Source organism: Pelophylax lessonae (assembly GCF_965119305.1).
Source record: "Pelophylax lessonae genome assembly, chromosome: 6".
Lineage (NCBI taxonomy): Eukaryota > Metazoa > Chordata > Amphibia > Anura > Ranidae > Pelophylax > Pelophylax lessonae.
Window position 1 is genome coordinate 112103523 of NC_138773.1, and position 27678 is coordinate 112131200.

The 27678-nt window shown below is 45.2% G+C and overlaps 1 protein-coding gene across 1 annotated transcript in view; it reads left to right on the forward strand.

Moving 5' to 3' along the window:
* The window catches only part of DCUN1D3 (defective in cullin neddylation 1 domain containing 3), a 67300-nt gene extending 39971 nt beyond the window's left edge, over positions 1–27329 (forward strand). The window contains exons 2-3 of the mRNA XM_082262263.1: positions 23060–23590; positions 26567–27329. Coding sequence (XP_082118389.1) covers positions 23060–23590; positions 26567–27050 — 1015 coding nt within the window. The 3' untranslated portion in view covers positions 27051–27329. The remainder of the gene's footprint in view (positions 1–23059; positions 23591–26566) is intronic.
* Positions 27330–27678: the final 349 nt, after the last annotated feature.

Genomic DNA, 27678 nt, shown 5'->3' on the forward strand with positions numbered 1-27678 from the left:
CTTTCTCTTTTTTATTTTCAAAAGCTGTCATTTTTTCTTTACATTGCTAGCTGTTTTATCAGCACTAGTTAGTGTATCTTCGGATGAAGACGGCGTTTGCGGAGCTGGGAATCGGACTGACCATCCTGGTTCTCCAGGACAGAGGGTCAGATGGATTTCCTGCCCGCCATCAAGCGTTTCACAGGCTATGTGTTCTCCCTGACCTCGCAAATGACCCATCCCTGTCCATCAGGGATGCAGCCTTGTGAGGTGGCTACCTCACTGGACACAGCATAGGTTCGTCCGTGCACTACTAGTGTCCTGCGTTTTGGCTGGCGGCACTCCCCTGCCATCTGAGGGTGGGCGGTTTCCTGCTTGATATGAGGCACCCCACGCCATCGGGTACAGGTAAGTACATTCTGTGTGGGCCCTCTGTCTTGGGTTGGCAGTCCTGTGTGTCTGTGGTGTCCCCTGTGTCTGTGCGTTTTGGGCTCCCTGGTCCCGGTCCCTGCAGGGGTTTTTATTCTCTCACACCAGCGCTGTGTGGGGTTTTGGGGGTCCCTCTCCTAATGTCACTTTAGGGTGCTTGGGGATGCAGACGCATGTGGCGACCGCTGCGGGGTTAAAAACCGCCGGTCCGCCATTTTTAGTGTGGGCAGCATGTCTGGCTTCACTGTGGGCGCTCATACAGCATGCTATGTAGTGTATTTCGCGCCTTACGGCGCCATCTTGTGTGTGGCAAACTATCGTTCAGAGCACATGTCGGCGGCCATCTTGCCGAAGCCTCCCATTAGTTTCTATAGGCATCCATTTTCCCTTGGCCTGCAGCCTAGTTTAGCCTCCGGCGGTGACATCACTTCCTTCTTTCTCACAGAGCCGACCGAAGGAGCTGGTAACACACTTTGGGGTTCTGTCCTGCTCTTCCTTTCCTATCCTGCCTTGTGCAATCTTCCTGGTCAGTTTTGTCCCTGGGGGGGGTCTGTGTCTGTCTTTATAGCAGTGTGCTGCGGGGTCCGCGGCACTCTTAAAGGGCCAGTTTACAAAAAAACGCACACATTTCGGGGTCTCGCTCTTCTCAGGACTTGCAAGAGTCTAAAGGAGAGGCGAAGGTCGCAGGGGTGGATGACTTACAACCCCCCCCCCCCCCCAGTTCGTGGCAAGAACGCGCGATCCTCTGGCAGACGCCTCGAAAGCGCTGGTGGCACCTTGGCGTCAGTATCGACTGATCTATGCCTTTCCTCCGATTCAATTGTTTTCCAGATTCCTTCGCAGGTTGGCCTCGGAACAATCACTGGTGATTCTGGTGGCGCGGGACTGGCCTCGGCGGTCCTGGTACGCGGACATTGTTCACCTGGCCGTAGAGCCTCCATGGCGGCTGCCAATGCGAGAAGATCTGCTGTCCCAGGGACCGATCTTCCATACTGCTTTACAGTCGCTGGCTTTAACGGCCTGGCTGTTGAGAGCCAGGTCCTGAGAGACAGGGGTCTCTCCTCAGAGGTCATTCCTACTTTGCTCAAGGCTAGAAAAGCCTCTTCTGGTAAGATTTATTACCGTACATGGAAAGCATATTTTGCCTGGTGTCCAGGGGTTTCTCTCCTCGTGCCTATTCGGTGGCGAAGGTGTTGGCTTTCCTCCAGACTGGTGTGGACCAGCGTCTTGCGTTGGCCATGATTAAGGGCCAGGTCTCTGCACTGGCTGTTCTTTTCCAGCGCCCTGTGGCGTCTAATTCCTTGATTCGCACCTTTATTCAAGCTGTGCGTCACCTGGCTCCCCCTAGAAGGGAGCCCTTACCTCCATGGAACTTGAACTTGGTTCTGTCCGTGTTGCAGCGTTCCCCTTTTGAAAACATCAGGGAACTTTCGCTGCCCATGCTATCTAAGAAGGTTGCGTTCCTGGTAGTGATCACTTCTGCTCGCAGAGTGTCGGAGTTGGCGGCGTTGTCTTGCCGCTCCCCTTACCTGGTGGTTCATAGGGATAAGGTGGTCTTGCGACCTAATCCGGCCTTTTTGCCAAAGGTGGTTTCGGAATTCCACCTGAATGAGGACATTGTTTTGCCTTCGCTTTGTGCGAATTCTAAGCATCCAAAGGAGGTTGCTTTGCATTCCTTGGATGTTGTCCGGGCGATCAGGGCTTACCTGTCGTCGCCTGAATCCTTTCGAAAATCTGATTCTCTTTTTGTCCTTCCTTCCTTAGGGACCTCGGAAAGGGTATGGCTGCATCTGCAGCAACCATTGCCAAATGGATCATACAGGCCTATTCGTTGCGGGAACGTGTTCCTCCCTTCCCTGTCAAGGCGCACTCTACCAGGTCGATGAGTACATCCTGGGCCTATCGGCATCAGGCTTCGGTAGCCCAGGTGTGCAAGGCTGCGACTTGGTCGTCGGTGCACACTTTCTCAAAATTCTACAAAATTGATGTTCTGGCATCAGCTGATGCATCATTTGGCCGCAAAGTTCTCTGTGCGGCTCTTCCATATGGAACCCTGGTTGTGTACGGGTTCCTAGCTGTTGGGGTTGTTTTCCCCTTGGTTATTTGTTTTCCTGGGTTGTTGCTCATGTTGAGCCGTTTTTTTTGTTACCCAGAAGGTTACCTTCTTGCACATGTAAGGTTCCTTTCTCTGATGTGGGTACTGCGTTGCTTTTCTGGCAGTTGCGTTGCCCACCCCTCATGTCTACACTGTTTGGGACATCCCCATAAGTAAAGACTGTGTGAATGGGCGGCAACTGTCGGCGGACGTAAGAGAAAACCGAATATTTGTAAAATCTTACAGTAAAATTTCCTTTCTCGGAGTCCTCCGACAGTCGCCGCCCCCGCCCCTCTTTGGGGTCTTTTTTTATACACTTTCACTGCTTGCGACCAAACTGAATTGGGATGGCTATTGCAGGGGGGTATTGGACTAGTAGGACAGCCCCCATGGGTGTGACTATGTAGATTTATTCTTTTACAAGTCTTATGCCTAGAAACTCCTGTGGAGATGAAGTCAATACCCCATAAGTGAAGACTGTGTGAATGGGCGGCGACTGTCGGTGGACTCAGAGAAAGGAATTTTACGGTAAGATTTTACAAAAATTCAGTTTTTTGTACTTGCTGTAAAATCTCTATTTCTCTGAGTTTGACGGACACAGCACCCACCCTTCCATGGAGTTCTGATACTGCTTGCTACTATACTGATTACCTAGAGCAAAGAGGGGGGTTATATACCAGCTGAGGAAGGCCAATGGGTGTAACCAGGTTTTTTGTTCTGCTTAGCCCTACTCCTGGAGGAGGCAATATAATCCACCAGTTATGATTTATGGAGCGCTGTGTCCCTCAAACTCAGAGAAATGGAGTTACAGTAAGTACAAAAACCCCATTAGCCACCACACTGATGTTGCACTGTTTGTTGCTAACACAAGTCCACAGACTTCTGCAATACATGTTGATGGAGGTGTACCTATATGTCGGGTATTTATTGCCATCTGTGCCCCATTCAGGAGATGTCCCCACCTTAGTTATGTTTAACATTCTCATTGAAAACAAATATAAAGAAATTCTGGGTTGTCCCAGAACAAGAATAGAGTGAAAAATCTCCAGTGGGGACACTAGTTATTGTGACCCTGGTGACCAATAAGGTACTCTTTTTAAGGTTGCCTTTAGTTTTGCTTTTAAGTAATGTCATGCAAACCGCATTATTGTGCATTAAGACTTTGCAACCAAATAACGTTTACCTTTTCATCAGTTGATAGTAGATGCAAATTGGTTAATTGGGGGTAACGCACAATGTCTAACCTATGATAAAGATACCATTTTTATTTACAGCATGATGCAACTTTCTGACTTATTTGCAAGCTGCAGGCAACTTGAAAATCTTTCTAAAAATGCCTTACAGGGAAAAAATAAATACTTAGTGAGTGCTAAAATAAGTTTTCACAGGTAAATAGCTGGAGGAATAAATACTTTAGCCTAATTTACTTGTGTAATGTTCACTGCGGTTTTGTATTCAACACTTTATTAGAGTGCAATATGAAGTCAACAGATAAGTGATTTAAAGCTCCAGCACTGTGAGCCAGTCCAGCTTTAATACATTGCTTAAAGCAGAGTTCCGGCCACAAAATCGATAAAATCGATTTTTGGCCATCCGCTTGCTAAGGCGAACCTGAAAGAGAAATGGATAGTGCCGATTTTTTTTTTTTGGTCACTTACCTTATTATAAAAGAAAATATACTCCCCTTCCTTCCACTTTCTCCCTCTGCAGCTGCGCCCTGCGACGTCACTTCCGGTTTGCGATGATTCCTGGGAGCTGAACGTCATCACTCCCAGGAATCAATGCGCCTGCACCGGGTGCAGTGCATTGTGGGACTCCGACGTCACGGAAGAGGACACAAAGAGGGACGCTGCGGCTTCAACTGCCCACACCTGAGATGGCAGCCCTGGAGAAGAAATTTTCAAGGTAAGTATTTCTTCTTACAGGTAAGTGCGACCCGGGACAGTTCAGAGGCTATCCATTATGGAATGTACTAGCCCTGACTGTCCCGGGGGTATTTTTTAGCTCAAATTGACCCCCGAGGCCGGAACTCCGCTTTAATTCTCAAACGAATGTAGGGAGCTTGCTGGCTGGAGTGCAAAGAAATAAGCTTATCAAGTCGCATCATTTGACCATACACTAATTCTTTAAAGTAATTTGCATTTCATAATGTATTCCTGAGAGGGTCTCAACACAGGCAGTTCTAGGCCTTTCCATTTGGCCTTTCAGCTGTGTCTACTATGAGATTTTAGGGATGTATATTTGCATTCTCTATTTAGGAAGCTTCTAAAAAAAAATGTCTGGATCTGATAGTCAGTCACAGAAGAAAATGACACCTTTAGTGTACATTCTTTTTTAAGTCGTTCCTCAGTACCCCTTTATTTTTTGAAGGCTCAGCGATATGAGGCTTTGATCTATCTATGATCTAGCCATCTATATTTAGATTTCAATTACTTTTTGTTCTCGATAGTCTCAAGTGTTCATTTGCAGCAAGCTCTTTATGCTGGTTTTGGAAAAGTTTAAGATATGTTTATCAACAAGAGTACGTCAGTTATTTGCAGTTATTTGCATAGCTATCTTACTGATGCATTGGCTTTAGTACTTTCAGTCAATGTCTTGTATCTTGAACAAATAGACAAATAAGGGATTCCAGCACTCTGCCTGCTTTTTTCCTAGGTCTGTGACTATAAAAAGTATTTAAGCCACACATAACCAGAAAGCTTTCCTTTTCAGAGCGAGCCCTGCAATGGTGCCCCCCCCATAGTTCTCTCATGGCAGCTGCACTTTAACTACAAGGTAGAAAGTTTTTGGGGGGGGGGGGGGGGTTTGGTATATGTGGAAACTTTTTGGTCAATATGGGATGGGAATGTGAATATTTGGGCTCTCTTGTCTTTGTACCAGTCCACATTTTAGTGAGTCCATAATGATGAAAAGACAATGAAAATCTCTCATTGAATCACCTAGGGTGGCATTCCTTTTCAATCTGTAAGAATTGCTATAGATGCCTCTGCCTGAGGGAGGGATGTGGAAAACCTATCAAGTCTGGCATCTGTGCCAGAATTTTTAGCCAGTGCCGGGTATCTCGGAGCCATTGTGGAATCTGGAATTTTTGCCCAGTTATTGAGAATTCTGTATAGATCCTTTTGGACAATGCTACAGCGGTGTCTTGTATCTGCCACCAATGTGTTGCAGAAGACTGTTCAAGAAAGAGCCAGGGTTATCCTCCTTGCTCCCTTCTGCCCTGGGAGATCTTGGTTTACTTTACTTCAGCTTGAACAGCATAACTGCCTGGATTTTCATGGAAAAGAAAAACCTAATCTGTCATGGTCTGGTTCTACATGCTCAGATCTACGTGTTTTAAAGTAGCTCCATTTTCATGGGGGGGGGGGGGGTGGCAAAAGTGTAGCATATACAATTGCTACCCAAGCAATAGTAATTGAATGTTAATAAAAATTCCCTTTCCTTTTTCAATCTGCAGTGCGGTAGCTTTCTGTAAAAATACAATGGAATATGGCAACCTGGAGGCGTTCTCTACACTGTTGGTGTACAGAACTTCTCCAGAAATTGAATTTTCTGTTAGTGTGATTGGCTCTCTGATTTTCCCAGAAGTCTGACTCTGCACTAGGTTACAAGTCAGATTGATGAGACTTCCAAAAGGGTATTCTGACCCTGCAGCTTTTCTCATTAGAACAGTGCAAGTACATCAGCTGATTTATTAATGAAAAAGTCATCCCCATTTGTATTCACTTTGCACATTGACATTACCAAAAACGCAGCTTTTTCTTCAGAGCATAAACAGGTAGAAATCTGCAACAAAGTTTGTTCTTAAAGGAGAAGTATAGCCAAAGCTAGTGTTGGCTGTTCTTTATTTATGGATCACAGGAGTACAGTTTTTTTTTTTTTTTTTCACGCCTGTGACCTGTTTTCAGCAGAGAGCGGGCTGAAGTCCTCTCTCTGCTAACGTCTCAGAAGTCAGTTCAGGAACCGCAGTATCAAGACAATGGAAGTCGGGATCCGCCAGGTGTCTGGACCGAAACCCGGCTCAGCCTCTCAGCGAGCCGTTGAAAGCCTGGGACAGCCACTCTGCCCCCTCCACAGTCCTGCCCTCCAATGAGCGAGGAGGGAGGCAGAGCAGAGAGCTGCTGATTCAGTCAGCAGCTCTCTGTTCGGGGAGCTGTCAGACCCGAGCGATCGTCTGTGTTTGATTGCTCGGTTCTCAGTGCAGAGGCACCGGGGGACAGATGCAGCATCAAACTGATGCTGCATCTGCCTAGCTAAGTAAAATTCTGGAAAAAAAAAACACAAACCCATACATCTTTTAACAGTGGAGTTACTTCTAAGCTCACAGCCTGGTTAACCTAATGGGCACTATTGAAAAATACCCTCTGACAGAGATTTACATTTTGCTTACCAGTTGTATAAAGGTTACTTCTGCTATTTATATCAAAGACCAAGATATTAAGGATTGGTACTCCTACTAAATCCACGTTTGTATTGGTGACCACATTGTAACGGCAAAGTCAGCCAGTTTCCTGTTATTTCTGAAATTGTATGTAGCTTACAGGGAATATGTGAGCTGATTTTTTAATGCACTCCTATCATAGTTAAACTCATTGGGGCTGATTTACTAAAACTGGAGAGTGCAAAACCTGGTGCAGCGGTCCATGGTAGCCAGGTATCTTGTTGTTCAATTAAAGTGGTTCTAAAGGCAGAAGGGTTTTTTCTTTATCTTAATGCATTCTATGCATTAAGATAAAAACCTGCGTGCATCAGCCCCCCTTAAAGCAGTTGTAAACCCTAAAATAAAAAAAAATAAAAAAACCTGCAAGACAAAGGCATAAAGAGCTAGTATGCATCGCATACTAGCCCATTATGTGTAACTTACCTTAGAACGAAGCCCCGACACGGACCCCCGGACATTGCTGCGGGCGCTGCCATGATCCCTCGCCATCTCTTCTGGGTTTGGCGGCTCTGGCGCGGTGATTGGCCGGAAGAGACGGCTCCGGCGCGATGATTGGCCGGAGCCGCGATGACGTCACTCCCGCAAGCTCCCGGCAAATAAATTGAAGGTCTCCCCGGACCTTCAGAGCGCATCAGCCGCTCACGCGAGCGGCTGCATGCACTGTAAATATCTCCTAAGCCATGCCGGTTTAGGAGATATTATTTGTACCTACAGGTAAGCCTTATTATAGGCTTACCTGTAGGTAAAAGTGTCAAAAAACGGGATACTACCGCTTTAATACTTACCTGAACCCCATCTTGATCCAGCAATGTTGCACAGGAGTCTCGGCTGTCAGGGGACTCTCCTTCAAGTCAGTGAGTCAATGAGGTAAAGAGGGTGGGGCACAGCTGAGCCGTGGCTCCGTGTCTAAATAGACACACAGGGCAGTGGCTCAGCTCATGTGCCCTCATAGCAAGCTGCTTGCTGCGATGGCACTCGGCAGGAGGGAGGGCTTGGAGCACCGGCGAGGGACCCGACGAGGAGGATATCGGCTGCTCTGTGCAAAACCACTGCACAGGGCAGGTAAGAATAACATGTTTGTTACTTTTAAACAAAAACAAACAAGCTTTAAGACCCTGTTCACACTGGGGCGACCTGTCAGGCGACCTGGTCGCCGTAGGTCGCCTGCCATAGAGAAGCTTTGGACCCGTTCTAATAGGAGCGACACAAGTCGCTCCGACTTAGAAAAAGGGTCCGGAGCTTCTTTGGGGCGACCCGGAGCGACCTGCATTGACTTCAATGATATGAAGTCCATGCCGGCCGCTCCAAGGTCGCGGTGCGAGCTGCGCCCCGTGACATGTGAGGTCGCCCCGGCAAGTAGCGTCGCCCCAGTGTGAACGGTATCCCAGTATCCCTTTTAGGCTTGGACAAAAACAAATCCTGGAAGCGGATTGGCTTCTATGCAGAGCTGCACTAAATTTTGTACTCTTCTAGTAAATCAACCCCTTTGTGTTTGTAAAGCGTATTACCACAAGTTCTGTGTCAGCCTAGCAAATTAGTCAATACCAGTACAGCTCCTTGTATGTATCCCACCCCAGGTTCTCAGTGTGTCTGCAGGAAAAGTGTGCTGCTTTATTTCTGTCCTCTGAACACATTCTGGACCTGTTACCATGTATTGTGCATGAAACACAAGGGCAGCTGCGATTGTACAATTCTGAGAGTATGATTCATGAGACAAACTATAAACAGCCGCTAGGAAAATAGAGAACTGCATACTCAAAGTGGGAAGTGAATATACACAATTACTGGGTTTTTCCTGTGAAAGTTTCTAGTCTAGGAATGGTTAGGAGACAAACGTATTTGATTTGTAAAGAGCTCTGTTATCTACATTATTTTGCAACTTTAGATTTTCAGCAGATAGACTGGCCTGACTTTATTCAGGGATATATTGTTAGTTTGTGCTGGCTGTGTGCCACTGGACAGAATCCCCTAGGCAACCTCAGCACGTAAAGGGAATGTATAGACTTTCCTTTATCCTGTAATGAAGGCCTATACACTCTTTGACGCGATGAATTCCTTTTCCAATCAATCTTATTTGGTCAATATGAAACCTACTATAAAGTGGATTTTAAACCGACATTGTAATATACGATTGCATGGTGACAACAGAGATGTGATCAATAACCTGCTATCTTATGATCTGATTGATCAAATTTGTGGACAGAGCATCCCATTGCTGCTGATTTAAGGAAACAGTCAACTTTCCACACTGACTAACGGACTATTTGCCCATTCAATTGTTTCATCAACTTGCACATCGACGGGATAATAAAATCAAAGTTTTGTATGGCCACCTTTTTAAAGTGGTTACCACAAACATGTAAATCGCTGCCAGTCCCTCTATTTTATGTGTCATAACACACAGGGTTAGTGTATTAATAAAACGAATTCCGGACAGTCTCCTACTCCAATGCCTGGGCTACAGCAGTAGAGGCTGAGCAGTCACGTGACCTCCCCGGCTGACGTCGGAGGAAGATCTAGGCCCCTTGCTGTAGCCCGAGGACCAAAGTTGGAGACCAGCTGGGCGTCCCGAGACCGGCCTGAAAAGGTATTTACAAGCTTTGTTTCAATAAAATACTAACCCTGTGTGCTATGTCTACATATAGTAGGGACTGGCAGTGACCATTTCTTATCTTTCTACTAATAGCGGCAGCAGTGGGGCAGAGACACAGACATAAAAGCAGACAGGCGGGCAGGTGAGGGGGACAGAGGAGAGCTGCGGATAACAGAGGGACTAAACTGACCAAGGTGGTTAGGGCTCAGCAGCCACGATTATCATGGTCAGTACAGAGAGGGTGTGTGTGTGTGTGTGTGTGTGTGTATATATATATATATATATATATATATATATATATATATATATATATATATATATATATATATATATATATATATATATATATATATAATATATTATAGCATCTATGTGACAGAACTGTGATTATTATCAGTATAGAGTGCATAACCTATGTCACAGCATTGAAGGTTGAGCCGTCTGCAGTATACCTCGTTAAGAAAAGTTTACAGAGTAGAATGGTCTGGAGAGGGCAGCCAGAATTGGTACACATTTTCTAGTATCTTGGTAAGCATGAAGATCTTTGTTTGCAGGTAAATCACACTAAACTTGTCGTGTAAGCTGGTGTAGGTTGTACTGGGCCTCCCCTTTTGTGATAACTATCAAACATGAAGCATCCATATTGTCATTCTGCATGTCCAGACTCCCTACTTTGCAATGTTAAACAGTTCTTCTAACAAAGTTTGTCATCCAACCTTGCTGCTTAGTGAACACAGGAGCTCGCTCACTTGCTTGGTGCGGATGCCATTATAAGAACACTGCAATTTTTAAAATGTTAAAAATAAATTCTAACAAAATAATAACAAAATGACAATTTAACAGCAGCCACGTTGCCCCCATACACAACCTTATGTAAACACGCGCGTAGGACATGCACGTGAATGTAATGCGGGTGCAAATTTCTCCTGTGGCAGCTGGAAATCACTGTAATAGGCACCGCTACAGCCGTTATCTCCAGTAGCTTCGGGCTTCCATAACATGCAGCTGCCTAGTGAACACCGGAAGTCGCTAATAAACACAGAAATAATATCAATATAAGAAAGGGATTCTGTGGTCATCAAAAACTTTTTTACTCTAAAGCCCCGTACACACGTACGGATCGTCGTCATACAAACGTCGGCGGACGAAAGATCTGCCGATTGTACGCGTGTTAGTATGGTGCCTCCGACAGCTGTCTGCGCACAATCCGCGGACAAGAGTCTTTCTTGCAAACATGAAAATTTTTGTCTGCGGACACCAGAACGGACGATTGTTCGCCTGTCAGTACAGAAATCAGCCGACAGACCGCAGATTTGCAAGACTGGGCATGCTCAGAAAATAAAAAACACAGGGAAAGTTAACCATTACATGACATCACTTCTGCAGTCAGCTGAAGTCTGCGGACAAAATTCTTGTGCTGTCCTTGTGCTGTCTTTGCACTTTTCAACAGACACCGACATCCCGGGGAGAAAAGACGAACGTTTGTATGACGACGATCCGTACGTGTGTACGGGGCTTTAAACATCAGAAAGACCCATCCAGTTTAAAATTGGTGGGCATTGATAGGTTTGTTCCTCACTGCAGAGGTAGCAATAATGTACATGAAATACCAGGTGTGAAACACGCTGGATTTATCATGTAAATACTTTCTTTCCCCTAGGTCTCAATGTTGAATGGGACATTAATTGTTTCATTAACAAAAGTTGATTATTTCTCTGGTGGCAGATTTATTTATTTATTTTTTTTTTTTTATTACATTGTAGACCTACAATGTAGAAGTGGTCTGTCATGTTTTTATTCTATTTTAATTTAAAGTAGAACTGTAGGCACAACTGTTTTTTTTTTTTCTTCCATTTTAGAAAGATTAAGGGAGGGTTATTACCCCTGTCAGGTTTTTTTCTGCCATCAGTGTCCTATTGCGGAGATTTACTTTCACTTCCTGTCCCATAGCTCAAATATGAAGTGAGAGGAAATCCCTGCAAATAAGGGAAATCCTTAGGGGAGCCCCCAGGTCACCAGAACTAATGTCCCCATTTTAAGATTTCCCCTCTGTTACCTTTCTGGGGACGACCGTGAATTTGCAATTTTCTTTTACTTTTGCTTTCAATGATAATGGTAAACCAGACAAATAGAGGGTGAATCTCCACGACAGGGACACAGACAGCAATAAAAACTGTCGGGCTCCTCTAATCCCCTCTCTTTATCCAAAACTTAAAAAAAAAAAAAAAAAAAAAAAGGGCTTTGCATTTAGTTATATTTTATTATTTTCAGGAAGTTTTTGTATTTTGGGTGTAGCAGGGTTTTTGCTCTAGATGGCGCTTTCACTCCGATTTTATACATATTTTACGTGTATTGGATAATTTGTCTAATTTTGCTCCTAGGCTTAATGTCTAAAGTTTTTTTGTTTTCTTTTTTTTAAATTAAAGTGAAGCTCCAGGCTCCTTCAGAAAAAAAATAAGTCTGCATAAGCTTTAGCTGCTGACTTTTTTATTATTAGGACACTTAACCTGTCCACGAATCCAGCGGTGTCTTCATCCGAGCAAATTTTTCAATCGGCTCCTGCTGCCATCTCGGCTAAAAGAAAACGGTTCCCTGCTGCGCATGCACAAAGAGCACTTTGCTTTGTGAATGACCACGGCAAAGTCAGCCGGAAGTGGGAGCGAGTACCTGTCAACACCAGGTACCTAATCGCCCCCCCCCCCCCCCCCTTCCCACCATGAAAGGTGCCAAATGTGACAGCGGAGGGGGGGAGGAGGCAAACAAGTGGAGCTTCCCCTTTTGGTTGAAGCTCCAATTTAAATTTTTTGAGCCGTAGAATTTCTATGATTTATGCTCTGGTGCTGTATGGCTTACTTGCTAAGCAGACATGGGCTTTGGTATTATGGCGGCTGTATATAGTGTTTGGCACCTGCACGGAACAATACACAGTCTATTGACTGCACTCACTGAATGGTAGGAGCGTGCTCAGGTGGCTAAGTCCCATGGCCTATTTAATCCTCATGATTATTCCTCACAGCTGTCTCTGTGAGTCCCTGTGAAGATGTCCTTTTGGACAAAACGTGGGTATGGGGGAGCTATATAATCATCCTGTCCTCCAGGGTGACTGACCAAGGTTTTCTGACCTACTGTACATTGTTTTATTTAAAGTGAGCAACTGCCTATTTTAAATGTTTTAAATAAGGTTTGCACTATGGGCGATTCTCCTTCCACTTTTTATGATATGGTTTGTCTGGCTACCTGGATTTCTAAAAAGGCCTTGACTGATCTTCCCTTTCAAGGAGATCGCCTGTTTGGTTATACCCTGAATGATAAAGATCTCTCAGAAGGGGAAGAGTAACTTTCTTCCGCAGGCTACTAAGGGCATGGACACTCATCATGGGCCCTCCTCTGCTCATAAGAAGTTTTTTCTTCCCCCAGGGTCGACTGACAAGGGATCAGAGACCTTCTGGGCCTCTAAGGATCCTAGCGAACTTGGTCTGGAAAGTCCAGAGCGGGCTTTTGCAGACCCGCGAACAAGGCCCCTTCAGCATGAAGGTGCACCCTCACCTGTATCTGGGGTAGGGGGACGTCTTTGCTGGTTCCCAGGGCCCGTGGACTCCCCTAGTATAAAACAAGTGGGTCCACAAAGTAATTCCAGCTACTAGATCGAGTTTCGTTCTTTACCTCCGGTAAGGTTCTTCCTTCCAACGTGCGACTGTCCCCGGTCCACTTGCATGCTCTTTTTGGGGTGGTGCAAGACCTTTTACCTTGAAGGGTGATGGTCCCAGTTCCGACTTCAGATCGTTTTCAGGTGTTTTACTCAAATCTGTTTACAGTCCCCAGGAAGGAAGGCAAGGTGCGCCCAATTCTGGACCTCAAGGCGCTGAACTGCTTTGTGCGGATTCAGAAGTTCAGCATGGAGTCCATTCGCACGGTGGTGGCTTTCCTGAATCGGGGGGATTTTCTTGCCTCCATTTGATATCAAGGACACTTTCCTTCACATTCCAATATGTATCGGTCTCCCATCACTTCCTCAGCTTTGCTGTGGGAGAGGAGCATTATCCATCCAGTCTAGCCTCTGCTCCCCGGGTCTTCATGAAAGTGTTGGCCCCGGTGCTAGCATTGTTACGCCAATGGAGGATCGTGGTACTGGGCTACTTGGATGACCCCCTTCTGCAAGTGGAGTCTCCTACTGCTCTGGTGAAAACCCTGGAAATTCCCATACGAGCTTGAGAGAGTTTGGCTGGATTCTCAATTTTCAGAAGTCTGCTCTGGTTCTGTCCAAAAAGCTGGACTATCTGGGTCTGACTCTGGACTCAGCCTTAGAGTACCCCTTCCTCTGGACAAACTCCAGAAACTGCAGGCTGCAATTCGTCTCCTGCTGTCCAGCAGATGGTCATCCCTCTGGATTTGCATGTGGATGCTGGGCCTGATGGTGTCTACCTTCGAGGCGGTTCCGTTTGCACAGTTCCATACACGGTCCCTGCAAGGGAGATTCTGGCCAAATGGCACAAGAATCTGCAGTCTCTGGACAATCGGATCCTGCTGAGCTGGGGAATAAAGGAGTCCCTGATATGGTGGCTTCCTTCTTCGGTGTTCCTACAGCTGGGCAAATCCTTCCTCCCCTTGTATTGGACAGTGGTCACTACGCATGCCAGCTTGTCCGGCTGGGGAGGCGTCCTCAGCAAAAATTCTGCTCAGGGGATCTGGACACTTGTAGAGTCCAGACTACTAATCAATGTCTTGGACCTCCTGAGCGATCAGACTGTGCCTGGAACATTGGACGGATCATCTTCAGGGATGTCCAGTGCGCATTCAGTCTGACAGTTCCACGGCCATGGCTTATGTCAATCACCAGCGGGGCAAGAAGTGCACTGACCAATCTTCCATTCTGCTGCATAATCTGCTGGATAATAGTCGCTGGCTTTGACGGCTTGGCTAATGGATAGATGTTTTTCTGAGTCAGTGTTTCCAACGCTGTTAAAAGCTAGGAAATCTACTTCTAGGAAGATCTACCATTGTACGTGGAAGACGTATATTGCATGGTGTGAGTCTCTTGGGGTTCATCCATGCTCTTTTTCGGTGGCTCGGATCTTGATTTTCACTTGCATGAAGTCATTGTGTTGCCTTCCCTTTGTCCCAGGCCAAAACATCCAAAGGTAATTGCTTTGCATGCCTTGAATGTGTTTTGGGCAATTAGGGTGTACCGGGCAGCTACAGAGTCTTTTAGGAAGTCAGACTCTCTATTTGTGCTCATGGATGGGCCTAGGAAAGGGTTGTCTGCTTCCTCTGTCTGATCCATCTGGAAATGGTCGCAGATGGTGATTCAGGCCTATTCCATCAGGGGTCGGGTTTCTCCTTCCTCTGTCTAGGTGCAGTCTACTTGGGTGCTCAGTGCCTCCTGGGCCTTCCGTCATCAGGCGTCAGTGACACAGGATTGCAAAGAGGCCACCTGTTCGTCAGTGCACACTTTCACAAAGCTCTATAAAGTGGATGTGTTGGCATCTGCAGGTGGTTCTTTTGGCTGAAAAGTTTTGCAGGCTGCTGTTTAGAGGACCTGGTCCTCTTTAAGGTTGTATTGTTCTTTTCAGGTTGGCACCAGTTGTTTTGGTTAAGCTCCTGATGTCTGGTTGGCTATTGTTTAGCCTTGGGAATTTTTTGCTGTTCCCACTCCTCATGCTTAACACTGCATTGGGACATCGCAAAGGTTACAAAGATCAGGAGCTGTGTCCGTCAATGAACGGAAGAGAAAATTGTATTTTTGACTTACCGTAAAATCCATTTCTCTGATGATCATTGACGGACACCGCACTCACCCCTCTGTGGAGTTGTATTTCTTCTAAGACTACTTGTAACAAAACTGAGTACCTATAGCAGAGAGAGGGAGTATACCCCCCCCCCTGGGACTGCCCATAGCCAGGCTTTTTTTTTTTCTGCCTAGTGTCCCACTCCTGTAAGGGGCAGTATAACCCAATGGTTAAGATGATCAGGAGCTGTGTCTGTCAATGAATATCAGAGAAATCGAATTTACGGTAAGTCAAAAATCCAATTTTTTTTTTTTTTTTTCAGAGCAGCCTGTATTTCTCCTGAGATTACCTGTCGGTTTTTCTTTGTATCCCAAACAATTATTTATAGCAGCTGTGGCTGCTATCTTTCTTGGTCCTACCTGACCATGGCTTGAGATCAGGAGATAAGTAGTAGATGCGATAACATTAGCGCAAACCAATCAAAATACGCTTATTGCGTCTTATTTTTGGTAAAAAAAAGATTTTTAAAAAAATGTAGCAGAAAACAAATTGGCCTAAAATGTTAAACAATTTTGAATTTTAAATTTATTTTTTTTGGGGAATGTTATATAGAAAGTGAAATATATATATATATATATATATATATATATATATATATACACACACACACACACATATATACATATACATACATTTTTTTTTTTTTTTTTTTTTTTTTCAGCATTGTCGCTCTTTATTTGTTTATAGCGCAAAAAATAAATATCGCAGAGGTGATCAAATACCACCAAAAGAAAGCTCTATTTGTGGGGAAAAAGGACATCAATTTTATTTGGATACAGCGTCGCACAACCATGCAACTGTCCTTTAAAATAACGCAGTGCCGAATCGCAAAATATGACCTGGTCATTAAGGGGGAAAATCTTCCAGTCCAGAAGTGGTTTAATAGCGCCAACAGTTTGCGCAGCACTTTACAAAACAAATTAGTTACAATACAATTTTGGTACAAGAGGAGCAAAGGGCCCTGCTCGTTGGAACTTGCAATTTAACAGAGAGGGTCAAGTAATACAGAATGTAAAGACAGTGTATTAGTTAGAAGCAGAGTAGGCTTCTTTTAAAGAGAGGGGTTTTCAGGGATCGTCTAAAGATGGATAGATTAGGACCGCTTTTTTCATTCAGGCTGCCTTGAGGTATCTTCAAGGGAGCCTTGGCAAGATGCCTAAAAATTGCCCAAAAATGTATACAAGCCAGCAGGTGGATCAAGCCTGCCTTTTAGTTGCACAAAGCAACAGGATTTTATTGTGCACTATTTAAACCTTCCAGACACCAGCATCCTAACAACCAGTGATGTCATCAGTGTTAAGGATGGTGTTGATCGCCTGCACAGCAACCTTGTTTAACCCATCGCTGTCAACACTGGTGTCACTGAGATACACTGGATTAGGAGATACCCAGACAGATTGCGGTAGGGAATTCCAAAGGATAGGTGAAGCTCGCTGGAAGGGGAGCATGGGAGGAGGTGACAAGGGAGCTAGGGAGCAGGAGGTCCTGGGAGGACCGAAGTGGTTAGTTTGGGTTGATATTTTGAGGACATATGAAGTTGATGATCATTAGCACATGCCTGGTATAACTGGTTAATACACCTGTCTCTAATCCTACAAATTCCTTGACTTTGTGCAAGTGGAAGAATTAATGGTGGTTTAAAGCTCACTTTACATTTTTGCAAAGCACAAAGCATTCTCTGATTGGACTAGGTGAAGAGGCAGGGTGGTGATGACAAGTTGGTGTGTTAAAAAACTGACCGCAGGAATGGACAAATTGACAGCTGGCCCCTCTGCCCATCCTCTTGTCTGCCCAGCTGCTTACATTTTTTAAAAGTGAACTTACAACGAGGATGCATTGTAGGGCTGCCACGACGCGTCGACATAGTCGACGTAGTCGACTACAAAAAATCGTCGACGTGCGTGAAAGGCGTCGACGCGTCTACACGTGACGTCACACGCACCCTGGCCGGCCGCAGCGCCGCTTGAAGCATTGCCGGCCGGGTGAAATCACCTTCCCCGGGCTCCTAGTAGTAAGCGGCCCCTTTCAGCTGAGTCCTGTGTTTCCCGGGGACGGATTAGTAGGTGCACAGGATGTGTGGACGGCGCTCCGAGTGTCCTGCTTGAGTCTGAGGGGACCAAGCTCAGCCCATGCGGCTCCCATTCCTGCCCCAAGCTGCAGCGGAGCAGCGATGTATCAGGCGGGAGTACAGCAAGCAGCGCCAGCCTCCCCAATCCCTTCATCTGGATGAGAACAAGAGTCTACGTACTCCTTATCCAGACCTTCTTGGACCAGGACTTCAGCCTGCAGAAGTTCAATGAGGGGGCCCAACAAGTGAGTGCACATGGCTTTCTTTATGTTACCAGCAGTCAGTCCCCACAGCTCCTGGGACATGAGTGGGTGGGCACAGTCCTACATACTAGACATCTAGGGTCTTTCCTACTGACTGGCTGCAGGGAGGGGGCTTACTAAGTCTGTACTAGGTGGGAGGGTGCTTACTATGGGGTCTGTACTGGGAGGGGGCTTACTATGGGGTCTGTACTGGGAGGGGGCTTACTGTGGGGTCTGTACTGGGAGGGTGCTTACTATGGGGTCTGTACTGGGAGGGGGCTTACTGTGGGGTCTGTACTGGGAGGGTGCTTACTATGGGGTATGTACTGGGAGGGGTCTGTACTGGGAGGGGGCTTACTGTGGGGTCTGTACTGGGAGGGTGCTTACTATGGGGTCTGTACTGGGAGGTGGGCTTACTGTGGGGTCTGTACTGGGAGGGGGCTTACTGCGGGGTCTGTACTGGAAGGGGGCTTACTGTGGGGTCTGTACTGGGAGGGTGCTTACTATGGGGTCTGTACTGGGAGGGGGCTTACTGTGGGGTCTGTACTGGGAGGGTGCTTACTATGGGGTATGTACTGGGAGGGGTCTGTACTGGGAGGGGGCTTACTGTGGGGTCTGTACTGGGAGGGTGCTTACTATGGGGTCTGTACTGGGAGGGGGGTTAATGTGGGGTCTGTACTGGTAAGGGGGGTTACTGTGGGGTCTGTACTGGGAGGGGGCTTACTGTGGGGTCTGTACTGGGAGGGTGCTTACTATGGGGTCTGTACTGGGAGGGGGCTTACTCACTGTGGGGTCTGTACTGGGAGGGGGCTTACTATGGGGTCTGTACTGGGAAGGGGGCTTACTGTGGGGTCTGTACTGGGAGGGTGCTTACTGTGGGGTCTGTACTGGGAGGGTGCTTACTATGGGGTCTGTACTGGGAGGGGGCTTACTCACTGTGGGGTCTGTACTGGGAGGGGGCTTACTATGGGGTCTGTACTGGGAAGGGGGCTTACTGTGGGGTCTGTACTGGGAGGGTGCTTACTGTGGGGTCTGTACTGGGAGGGTGCTTACTATGGGGTCTGTACTGGGAGGGGGCTTACTATGGGGTCTGTACTGGGAGGGGGCTTACTCACTGTGGGGTCTGTACTGGGAGAGTGCTTACTATGGGGTCTGTACTGGGAGGGGGCTTACTGTGGGGTCTGTACTGGGAGGGGGCTTACTGTGGGGTCTGTACTGGGAGGGGGCTTACTGTGGGGTCTGTACTGGGAGGGGGCTTACTGTGGGGTCTGTACTGGGAGGGGGCTTACTGTGGGGTCTGTACTGGGAGGGGGCTTACTGTGGGGTCTGTACTGGGAGGGGGCTTACTGTGGGGTCTGTACTGGGAGGGGGCTTACTATGGGGTCTGTACTGGGAGGGGGCTTACTGTGGGGTCTGTACTGGGAGAGGGCTTACTGTGGGGTCTGTATTGGGAGGGGGCTTACTGTGGGGTCTGTACTGGGAGGGGGCTTACTATGGGGTCTGTACTGGGAGGGGGCTTACTATGGGGTCTGTACTGGGAGGGGGCTTACTATGGGGTCTGTACTGGGAGGGCTTACTGAGGGGTCTGTACTGGGAGGGGGCTTACTGAGGGGTCTGTATTAATTACAGGATTAATTAGCTAATCAAAAAAACACTCAAGCAAAAAAAATAAAATTAAAAATAATCGTTAGATTAGTCGACTAATCGTAAAAATAATCGATAGATTAGTCGACAGACAAATTAATTGTTAGTTGCAGCCCTAATGCATTGCATGGCCTGCTTTACCAGCAGTATATAAGAGTAATAAAACTATATTACGAGGACACAAAAAAACAGACTGGCTGTATTGAGGCTATTGACCGACTACATCATATATGTTTTTTTATTTTTTTTCTATAGTTCCACTTTAAGGCTGGTATTTAGATATCAATTCTGCTATGGCCTGGCATAAACAGACTGCTGTTCAACTGTGCCAAGGTCACAAGGGCCTTGTTAAAATAACTAGCTCTGTTAAATGAAGGTGTGACAGCTGCTTGTTTTCAGTCATGGTTATGGCTCATTTTATGGTTTAAAGCCATACTGATTGGTGCAGCTATAAAAAAAATCTATTCCACAAATCATTTGCTTGTTTTCCTAATTGGGGACTTCTGTAGGTCAATTATGGCTGTCTAATGTCTGTTGCCATTTCTGTTTGGTCTTTTTTTTTTTTTTCTAAGAGGACCAGTTGTGTTCAGTGGTCTCTTTAGAGTGCTTAAAGTGTTACTAAACCCAAGACCCTGCATTTATTATATCAGTACACACAACTTGGAAATGCAATTGTTTAGTAAATATAAACTGCTAAATACCTTTTCTCATCAACAGTATATAGCAGTCTTGTGACTTCTGTCACTAACTGGTTAAAGCTTGTAGAAGAAGTTTTCATTCTCCCCTGATTGTCCTATGAGGCTGCAGGACCCCTGTCCCTCTGTCTGGACAGTGCTGTTTGGCCCTATGCTGATCACATGCTCCCTCCCAAGAAAAAAAAAAAATAAACTCTCTAGCAATACACACCAAACTAAGCATGCCCCAAGGCTCTGTACTATTAGGAGATGGTTTGGGGACTGTGTAAGAAGGGGAGGATCAGAGAAGACAGGATCAAACAGCATTTTTACACAATACAGGGGATTATTCCTTTAGGTTCCACAGTGAGTATAACAAGCATGCTTTATTGCATATACAGACTGATTTTTACTGTGGTGGGTTTAGCAGCACTTTAACGTTCTCAGTCCTTGCACCAAGCGAAAATGGAATTTGTATGTTATTTTGACAGGCCTTAGTACAGAGCATCTTGATTGCAGAATATCTTCTTTTTTATGTTATCTTACATATTATCTTACATATTTATATTTATTTAATATAACGGCTATTGGTCAAGTTGCTGTATTTTGAGAGGGGGTACACCAATTATAACTCAGAGCAGATTGCTATTGTGTTCTGTGAAAAATGCCTACATTGGTTTGTATAGGTGTTCAACACCTTGGACTTTTTCACCTTTTTGTATTGTTAAAACCAAAATGAAATGAATTTAAAGTGGTTAAGGTAAAACATTTTTAGGCATCCAATGTTGCCCCCCCCCCCCCATACTTATCTGAGCCCTCATTCGATCCAGCGCTGTGCACATCTGCAGCTTTTTCTTTTTTTTTTCTCCCCTTTTCCTGGTCTCACTGGCTTTGCTGGGGCACTGGGAGTGCTGTCAATCAAAGTCTGTGGTGGGGGACGGGGCAGAGTCCCACTGTCTGTGTCAATGGACGCAGCAGCGGGGCTTGGGATCGAGCATACACTAGTGCCCCATGGAAAGCGGCTTCCCATGGGGGCACTGGACAAATAGGAGGAGCCAGGAGTGCCGGTGGGGGACCCGAGAAGAGGAGGTTCAGGGCCGCTCTGTCCATCTCCATTGGCTGTCTGTGTCCCATTAGATTTCCTTTCACTTCCTGTCTTGTAGAAGCTACAGGAAGTGATTTGAAATCCTAACGAAGTGAGGGAGATTCCTTAGTTGTCATTGGATCAGGTATTTGCAGTGGGAGATTTTCCGTCACTTCTTGTTGAGAACTTTGAACATTAGTCAACAAGAAAATTTGAGAGGGTGAATCTACCTAGTGGGGACATGAGCAGCAATATAAGGTGTTCTAATCCTTCCTTACTCAATCCAGAGCTCATAACTAAAATATTTTTTATTCATATATAAAATCCATCTTTAGAGAGCAAAATATTTATTCTTAGTGGGATCTGTGGAAACCAGTGACCCAGTGGGTTTTGCCAGTCTTGCCAGCTGCTTCAGGAAGGCATAACATTTATGCATGTAGCCCTAAAGTGGTTGTACCCCACTTGGTAATTCTCAGGCAATCCCGTGTTGGATAATGCTATGCGCCCTAGTGTATGTGCTTTATTTAAAAAATGCCATTCTATTCCTTATTTCAGAGAGGTGGTCACATGACCTCCCGCCGTTCCCTCTTCTGATCTGACGGCTACAACGGAAGGGGCTGAGAATCCCCTGCTGGCATCAGTCAGGAGGACAGCGACAGGCGGCCATGTGAGCGTCAAGCAGCGCTCTAAAATGAGGAACAGAGTGGCATTTTTTTAATGGGGCACATAGCATTATCGAACACGGGATTGCCTAAAAATGTCAGTTATTTCAGCAGCAGGAGGGGAGGGGCAGGCCCTGACACAGAGCTGAGGGGCAGGGAGAGGGGGACCGAGGAGAGCTGCGGATGACGGAGGCATGTAAATTGATCAGTGTCAGGGCTCAGCAGCCATGATAAACCGTGGTCAGTTTACAGGGGTTGGAGCAGAACCAGGCAGGATCAGCCAGGTATTTTATAGGCCCAATTACACAGCAGTTTTTTACGTTCTCCTATGTAACATTCCAAATTTAAAAATCAAAATGTTTTCATAATTTTAGGCCAATATGTATTCTGCTACACATTTTTGGTAAAAAAAATCCCAATAAGTGTATATTGATTGGATTGTGCAAAAGTTATCGTGTCTACAAACTAGGGGAAAGATTTGTCATTTTTATTCATTTATTTTTTCCTAATAATGGCAGCGATCAGTGATTTTTAGCGGGACTTTGACAATACGGCGGACAGATCAGACACCTAACTGACATTTTTGACAATTTTGGGGGGGACCAGTGACATTACTACAGTAATCAGTGCTAAAAATATGCACTATTACTGTACTAATGACACTGGCAGGGAAGGGGTTTCCACCTGGGCGAACAAAGGGTTAATGTGTGCCTGGGGGGTGCTTTCTAACACTGTGGTGGATGGGCTCACTGGATAAACAGAGACCTGCATTCCTCAATAGGAGGAACACAGGACCCAAATTCGGTTCGGTTCCATGCAGTGGAAAAGCGCCGCCGTACCGTATCGAACCGTTCCTACACTATACCATGCGGTACCAGCAGTGGATAAGCACAAAAGCGAGCCGAACCGTTCGGTTCCATGCAGTGGAAAAGCGCCAATAGTGATAAGATTTTACAGTACACGCAGGTGTACTACAGAACTGCATGCTGAAAAAGTGAGATTGTTTAGTGCGCAGGGGTGTTTTCTAGAACTGCACTCAGTGATATTGCTGTATAGGGCTCATAGGTGTATTATAGAACTGCACAGATAAGGTTCTATTTCTATACAGTACACAGAGTGCATGGTTAACATGATACTGTACAGTGCACAGAGGTGTACTATAAAACTGCACATGGATAAAGTGATATCACTTTACTTTGCACAGAGGTGTTACACAGAATCTGTAACGTGTTTTTTCTTTTTTTCTCTAGTTGTAACACTAATCCAGAAGAATGGAACAGATGATGATTACAAATATTGTGCTTTGATAGTATAATGGGTACTTTTCTTTAGCTAACATTTAACTTCTCTTTTATTTTCTAGGTTAGACAGCTTCTCAGGAGGGTATGTTGATGTGTATCGCACATTGGCCGAGACAGTGTCTGGTACAAGACAGACTGCTCTAAAACTGGACACACTCAACATGGGCCAGTGTGTCACCAAGTGTAAAAATCCATCATCCACACTAGGCAGTAAAAACGGTGAAAGGGACTCTAACAAGTCACATAAGAGAAGCTCAGGACACAAGGAAGAACACCCATCTGCTGGTGGTAAAGCCTCAGGAGACATCTTGGTCAATGGAACAAAGAAAGCACAGGATGCCACAGTAGAGTCATGTCCTCCCCAGGCACCAAGTGGTGATGGAAAGAAGAAAGAGCCAGGGCTGGGAGCAGAAGTGTCATCCTTGCAAAGGATTGAAGAATTATTTAGGAGATACAAGGATGAACGGGAAGATGCCATCTTAGAAGAAGGCATGGAACGGTTTTGTAATGATCTGAGTGTGGACCCAACGGAGTTTAGAGTGTTAGTTCTAGCTTGGAAATTCCAGGCTGCAACCATGTGCAAGTTTACTAGGTATGTGTACTTAATGCAAGAACTTTAAATTGCAAGTCAATTTAAAACCAGAAACAATAATGTAATACATTGCAGCTGATCAGTCTTTAGAAATGGCCGCTACATTTAGTTTTGGTCTTTCACGCTTTTTTTTCCATTTAGTTTCACCTGGTGGTCCTCAGGTGGGACTACAAATATGTCTTCCATGTTGATTTCCATTACATGGGGAATGGTTTACAAAATAAAAGATAATATTGTTTTGCTTGCAGTTGAGTTTACAGGAGGTGGCAGGGACAATTCGGCAAAGCTCAGCAGGTATTTTTAGTACTTGTAAAGGATCTTGAAACTACAATCTGTTAACTTGTTCTGTTTGGGTTTAGTTATGCTTTGTGTTTCCTCTGATCTGAAATTGATTTCATGTCAAAGTGAAAACCAATAACTGCAAAGTGGTTTAAATTAATTCCAATAAAAAAAAAAGAAAATATTTGACTGCATAGGTGTACCCCCCCCCCCCCCTTACCTAAGTCAGTCTTTAGTAGATGCACTTTGGCAGCAGTTAAAGATTTTTTTCCCCATCCCTGATGTGTTTTTCAGTGTCCTTTCATTGAGTTACCTCAAGTAATACTAATTTGTCTACAATCACTGTAAACCCCTTGACTACACTAGGGTCATGTCTGATTAATTATTTGTCACATTGAAAAATAAACTTCTGCATCATTTTGGGGATTAAACCAGATCGTCACTCAAAAGGGGAAGTTGCACTCTTCTCCTCCCCCTCTTTTCCTTAAATTTTTGGCACAACATTTTTTATTTATTTTTTTTTTGGGGGGGGGGGGGGGGTTACCTATGTTTTTGAGAGGAGGTACCCATTCCCTTAATTCAGGATAGATAGCCACGGCGATCCAAGCAGAAGTTCAGCCCCCTCCTCCCCTTTCAGCCTTCTGGGACATGTCACAGGTCCCAGAAAGCTGTGGGACCAATCAGATAGCACAGGGTGGCTCACACAAGGGAAGTGAGCAGTCAGCTGTGAAGCCGCAGGCAGTCACAGCCAGCCGGTGTGCCTGGGGACCAAAGCCTGCAAGAGAAACCGGCCAGGTGAGGTCACGGCTGGATCCTGGGAGAGGTAAGTGTCTAATTATCGAAAGTCGCTACAGGTATTGTAATTTTTTAATAGAGGACTGAAGAACTGCTTTAAGACCTGTCTGGTTAAAGCCCAACTCTAGCCTTACCTTCAGTCTTGCACAGTTATACAGGTTCCTCTGCTGCATTGAAATTGCTTACTCTGATTTCACTGCACACTGTAAGCTTCACTCAGTGCGCTTTAGAAGCTGCAGAAAGTCACCTTATTTCCTGGCTGGCATACATTCCACATCCTCTAGCCCTTTTCTCTCTAGCCCATTGTCCCTGGCCCACCCCTTTAATTCAATGGATATCAGTTCTTTTGATCATGGAGGCAAAGCATGACCCCCTCCCACCTGCCATGATCTGCCTGCATTATGTAGACCAGCACAGACCTCTAGTATTTGTCACCGAGTCCAAAATAAGGCATGTAATAGCTGAAAGGTTTACTTGTACCGATATGTTGATGGTGAAAAGCCTTTAAGCATAAGAAGGACCTAGCAAGTGTATGTAATTAATGTAGCAGTATGTGCAGTAATCTCTAGAAAATCAGAGTTGCTCTTTTGCTGTAACGCAAAGTCTGATTAACCACTTAAGCCCGGAGGATTTGGCTGCTAAACGACCAGGGGGTATTTTGCGATTCAGCACTGCGTGACTTTAACGGACAATTGCGCGGTCGTGCGACGCTGTACCTAAACGAATTTGGCGTCCTTTTTTTTCCCCACAAACAGAGCTTTCTTTTGGTGGTATTTGATCACCTGTGCGATTTTTTGATCATGCGCTATAAACAAAAAAAGAGCGTCAATTTTGCAAAAATAACAATATTTTTCACATTTTTTTTTATATGAAATTCCCCCCAAAAAAAATGTAAAAATCAAAATTTTTTAACATTTTCGGCCAATTTGTTTTATGCTACCTATGTTTAGTAAAAAAAATCGCAAAAAGCGTATTTTGATTGGTTTGCGCAAAAGTTATCGCGTTTACTAACAAAGGGAAAGATTTTTGTCATTTTTGTTGTTTTTTTTTTTTTTTTTTTTTACGCGTAATGGCGGCGATCTGCGTTTTTTTTTTTTTTTTTTTTTTTTTTTTGCGTTACTGCGACATTGGGGCGGGCAGATCGGACCCTTGACTGACATTTTTGACACTTTTGGGGTTACCAGTGACATTTCTACAGTAATCAGTGCTATACATATGCACTGTTACTGTAAAAATACACTGGTAGTGAAGGGGTTAACTTTATTTGGGAGGGAGGGGCTGTGTGTGTCCCTAGGGACCTGCTTTCTACTGTGATTGGCTGTGGCTTGAGCTGTAAGGACACTGATCAACAGATCTACATAGTAGATCCGTGTGATCAGTGTCTTTACACCGAGGAGAATGACAGGCAGCTTGTTTACACAAGCTGCCTGACTTTCTCCCTCTCCCCCGCTGATCGCAGAGTGTCACACGCGCGGGGGGGTCCGTGACCCGCGCGCGCTCGCTCCCCAGACCCTCCCAGGCTAGTGACGTACCGATACGTCACTCTGCCTGTGAGGGGCTGAACGCCGCAGTATATAGTCGTGCGGCGGTCGGCAAGCGGTTAATATAAAGTGATGCATATTCCCTTAATAAAAAATCCACTTTTGTAAATATGCAGTTAATACATTTACATCACTTTTTCAGCCTAAGAGAACTGTAAAGCAAGAGGTTACAGTGATGTCTAGTCTGAGGCTTGCTACAAGGGGTGCAATTACTAACTGCCTAGTGCCTCCCCCTCCACCCTAACTGCTAACCAGTATTTGTCTATCCTTTCCATACACAGTTAATAATTTCCAAAATAATTTTTGTTTCAATGAACTTTTCAGATTTGTTGTTTTTTTTTTTTCTCTTGCTTCCTTGCAGGAAAGAGTTTTTTGAAGGATGCAAGGCAATAAATGCAGACAGCATTGAAGGAATATGCAACAGGTTTTCCAATCTCTTAAATGAAGCCAAGCAAGAAGATAAGTTTAAGGATCTTTATCGCTTCACTTTTCAATTTGGCTTGGACTCAGAAGAAGGGCAGCGGTCACTTCACCGGGAAATAGCCATTGCCCTCTGGAAGTTAGTATTTACCCAGAACAAACCCATCATTTTGGACCAATGGTTAGACTTCCTAATTGAGAACCCCTCAGGAATCAAGGGAATCTCCCGAGACACATGGAACATGTTCCTAAACTTTACTCAGGTGATTGGACCCGACCTTAGCAACTACAGTGAGGATGAGGCCTGGCCCAGCCTCTTTGACACCTTTGTGGAATGGGAACTAGAAAGAAGGAAAAAGGAAGAGGAAACCAAATGTTTAAGATCTTCAGACACAGATCATCTGAGTATAGATGAACAGACTTAGCGCAGTGTGAACATCAGACCCTGTTGACCTTCATTAATGTACATTTATGGACCTTCCCTGGAAATTTAATGGAAAATCCATATATTTTGTTCTGTTTTGGTTTCTTAAACTACTTTATACCTTTTTCTGCCTTGTATCTGAAAGGGCTCTAAATGCTGGTAACATGTTTCAGGCACTTTCTTACTATTTGGTTATTTTAGTTATTTGTTTCTCTTGTGTTTTTTTTTTTTTAATAGAAATATTTTATCTTATAGTGCCAGAAAGTGTTTCACCTTTATATTTCAGGTTTAACTGGCTCCAATTAAGTCAAATGGGAGCTTGGATAGGCGGGTGGGGGGGGCAGGGTTTGTGACCAGTTTATTTAATTAAACCCAATTTACATTTTTAGAGCGTGAATGGGAAAATTAACAGAACATTGCATTGTAGGACATGGGCAGTCAGGTGGTGACTGTTCTGCTTATTGCAGTGTCCTGCACCCATTTTTTTTAAGCTAAATATTTTCTACTAACCCCTCCAGTGCCAAAGAGGCCTGCAGCACATGTCATTCTGGCACATGCAGGATTGGATCAAACAAAAAAATGCAGTTTTCAATGAGTGCCAGGATTGTTTTTCCCTCCCAGATCCTTTG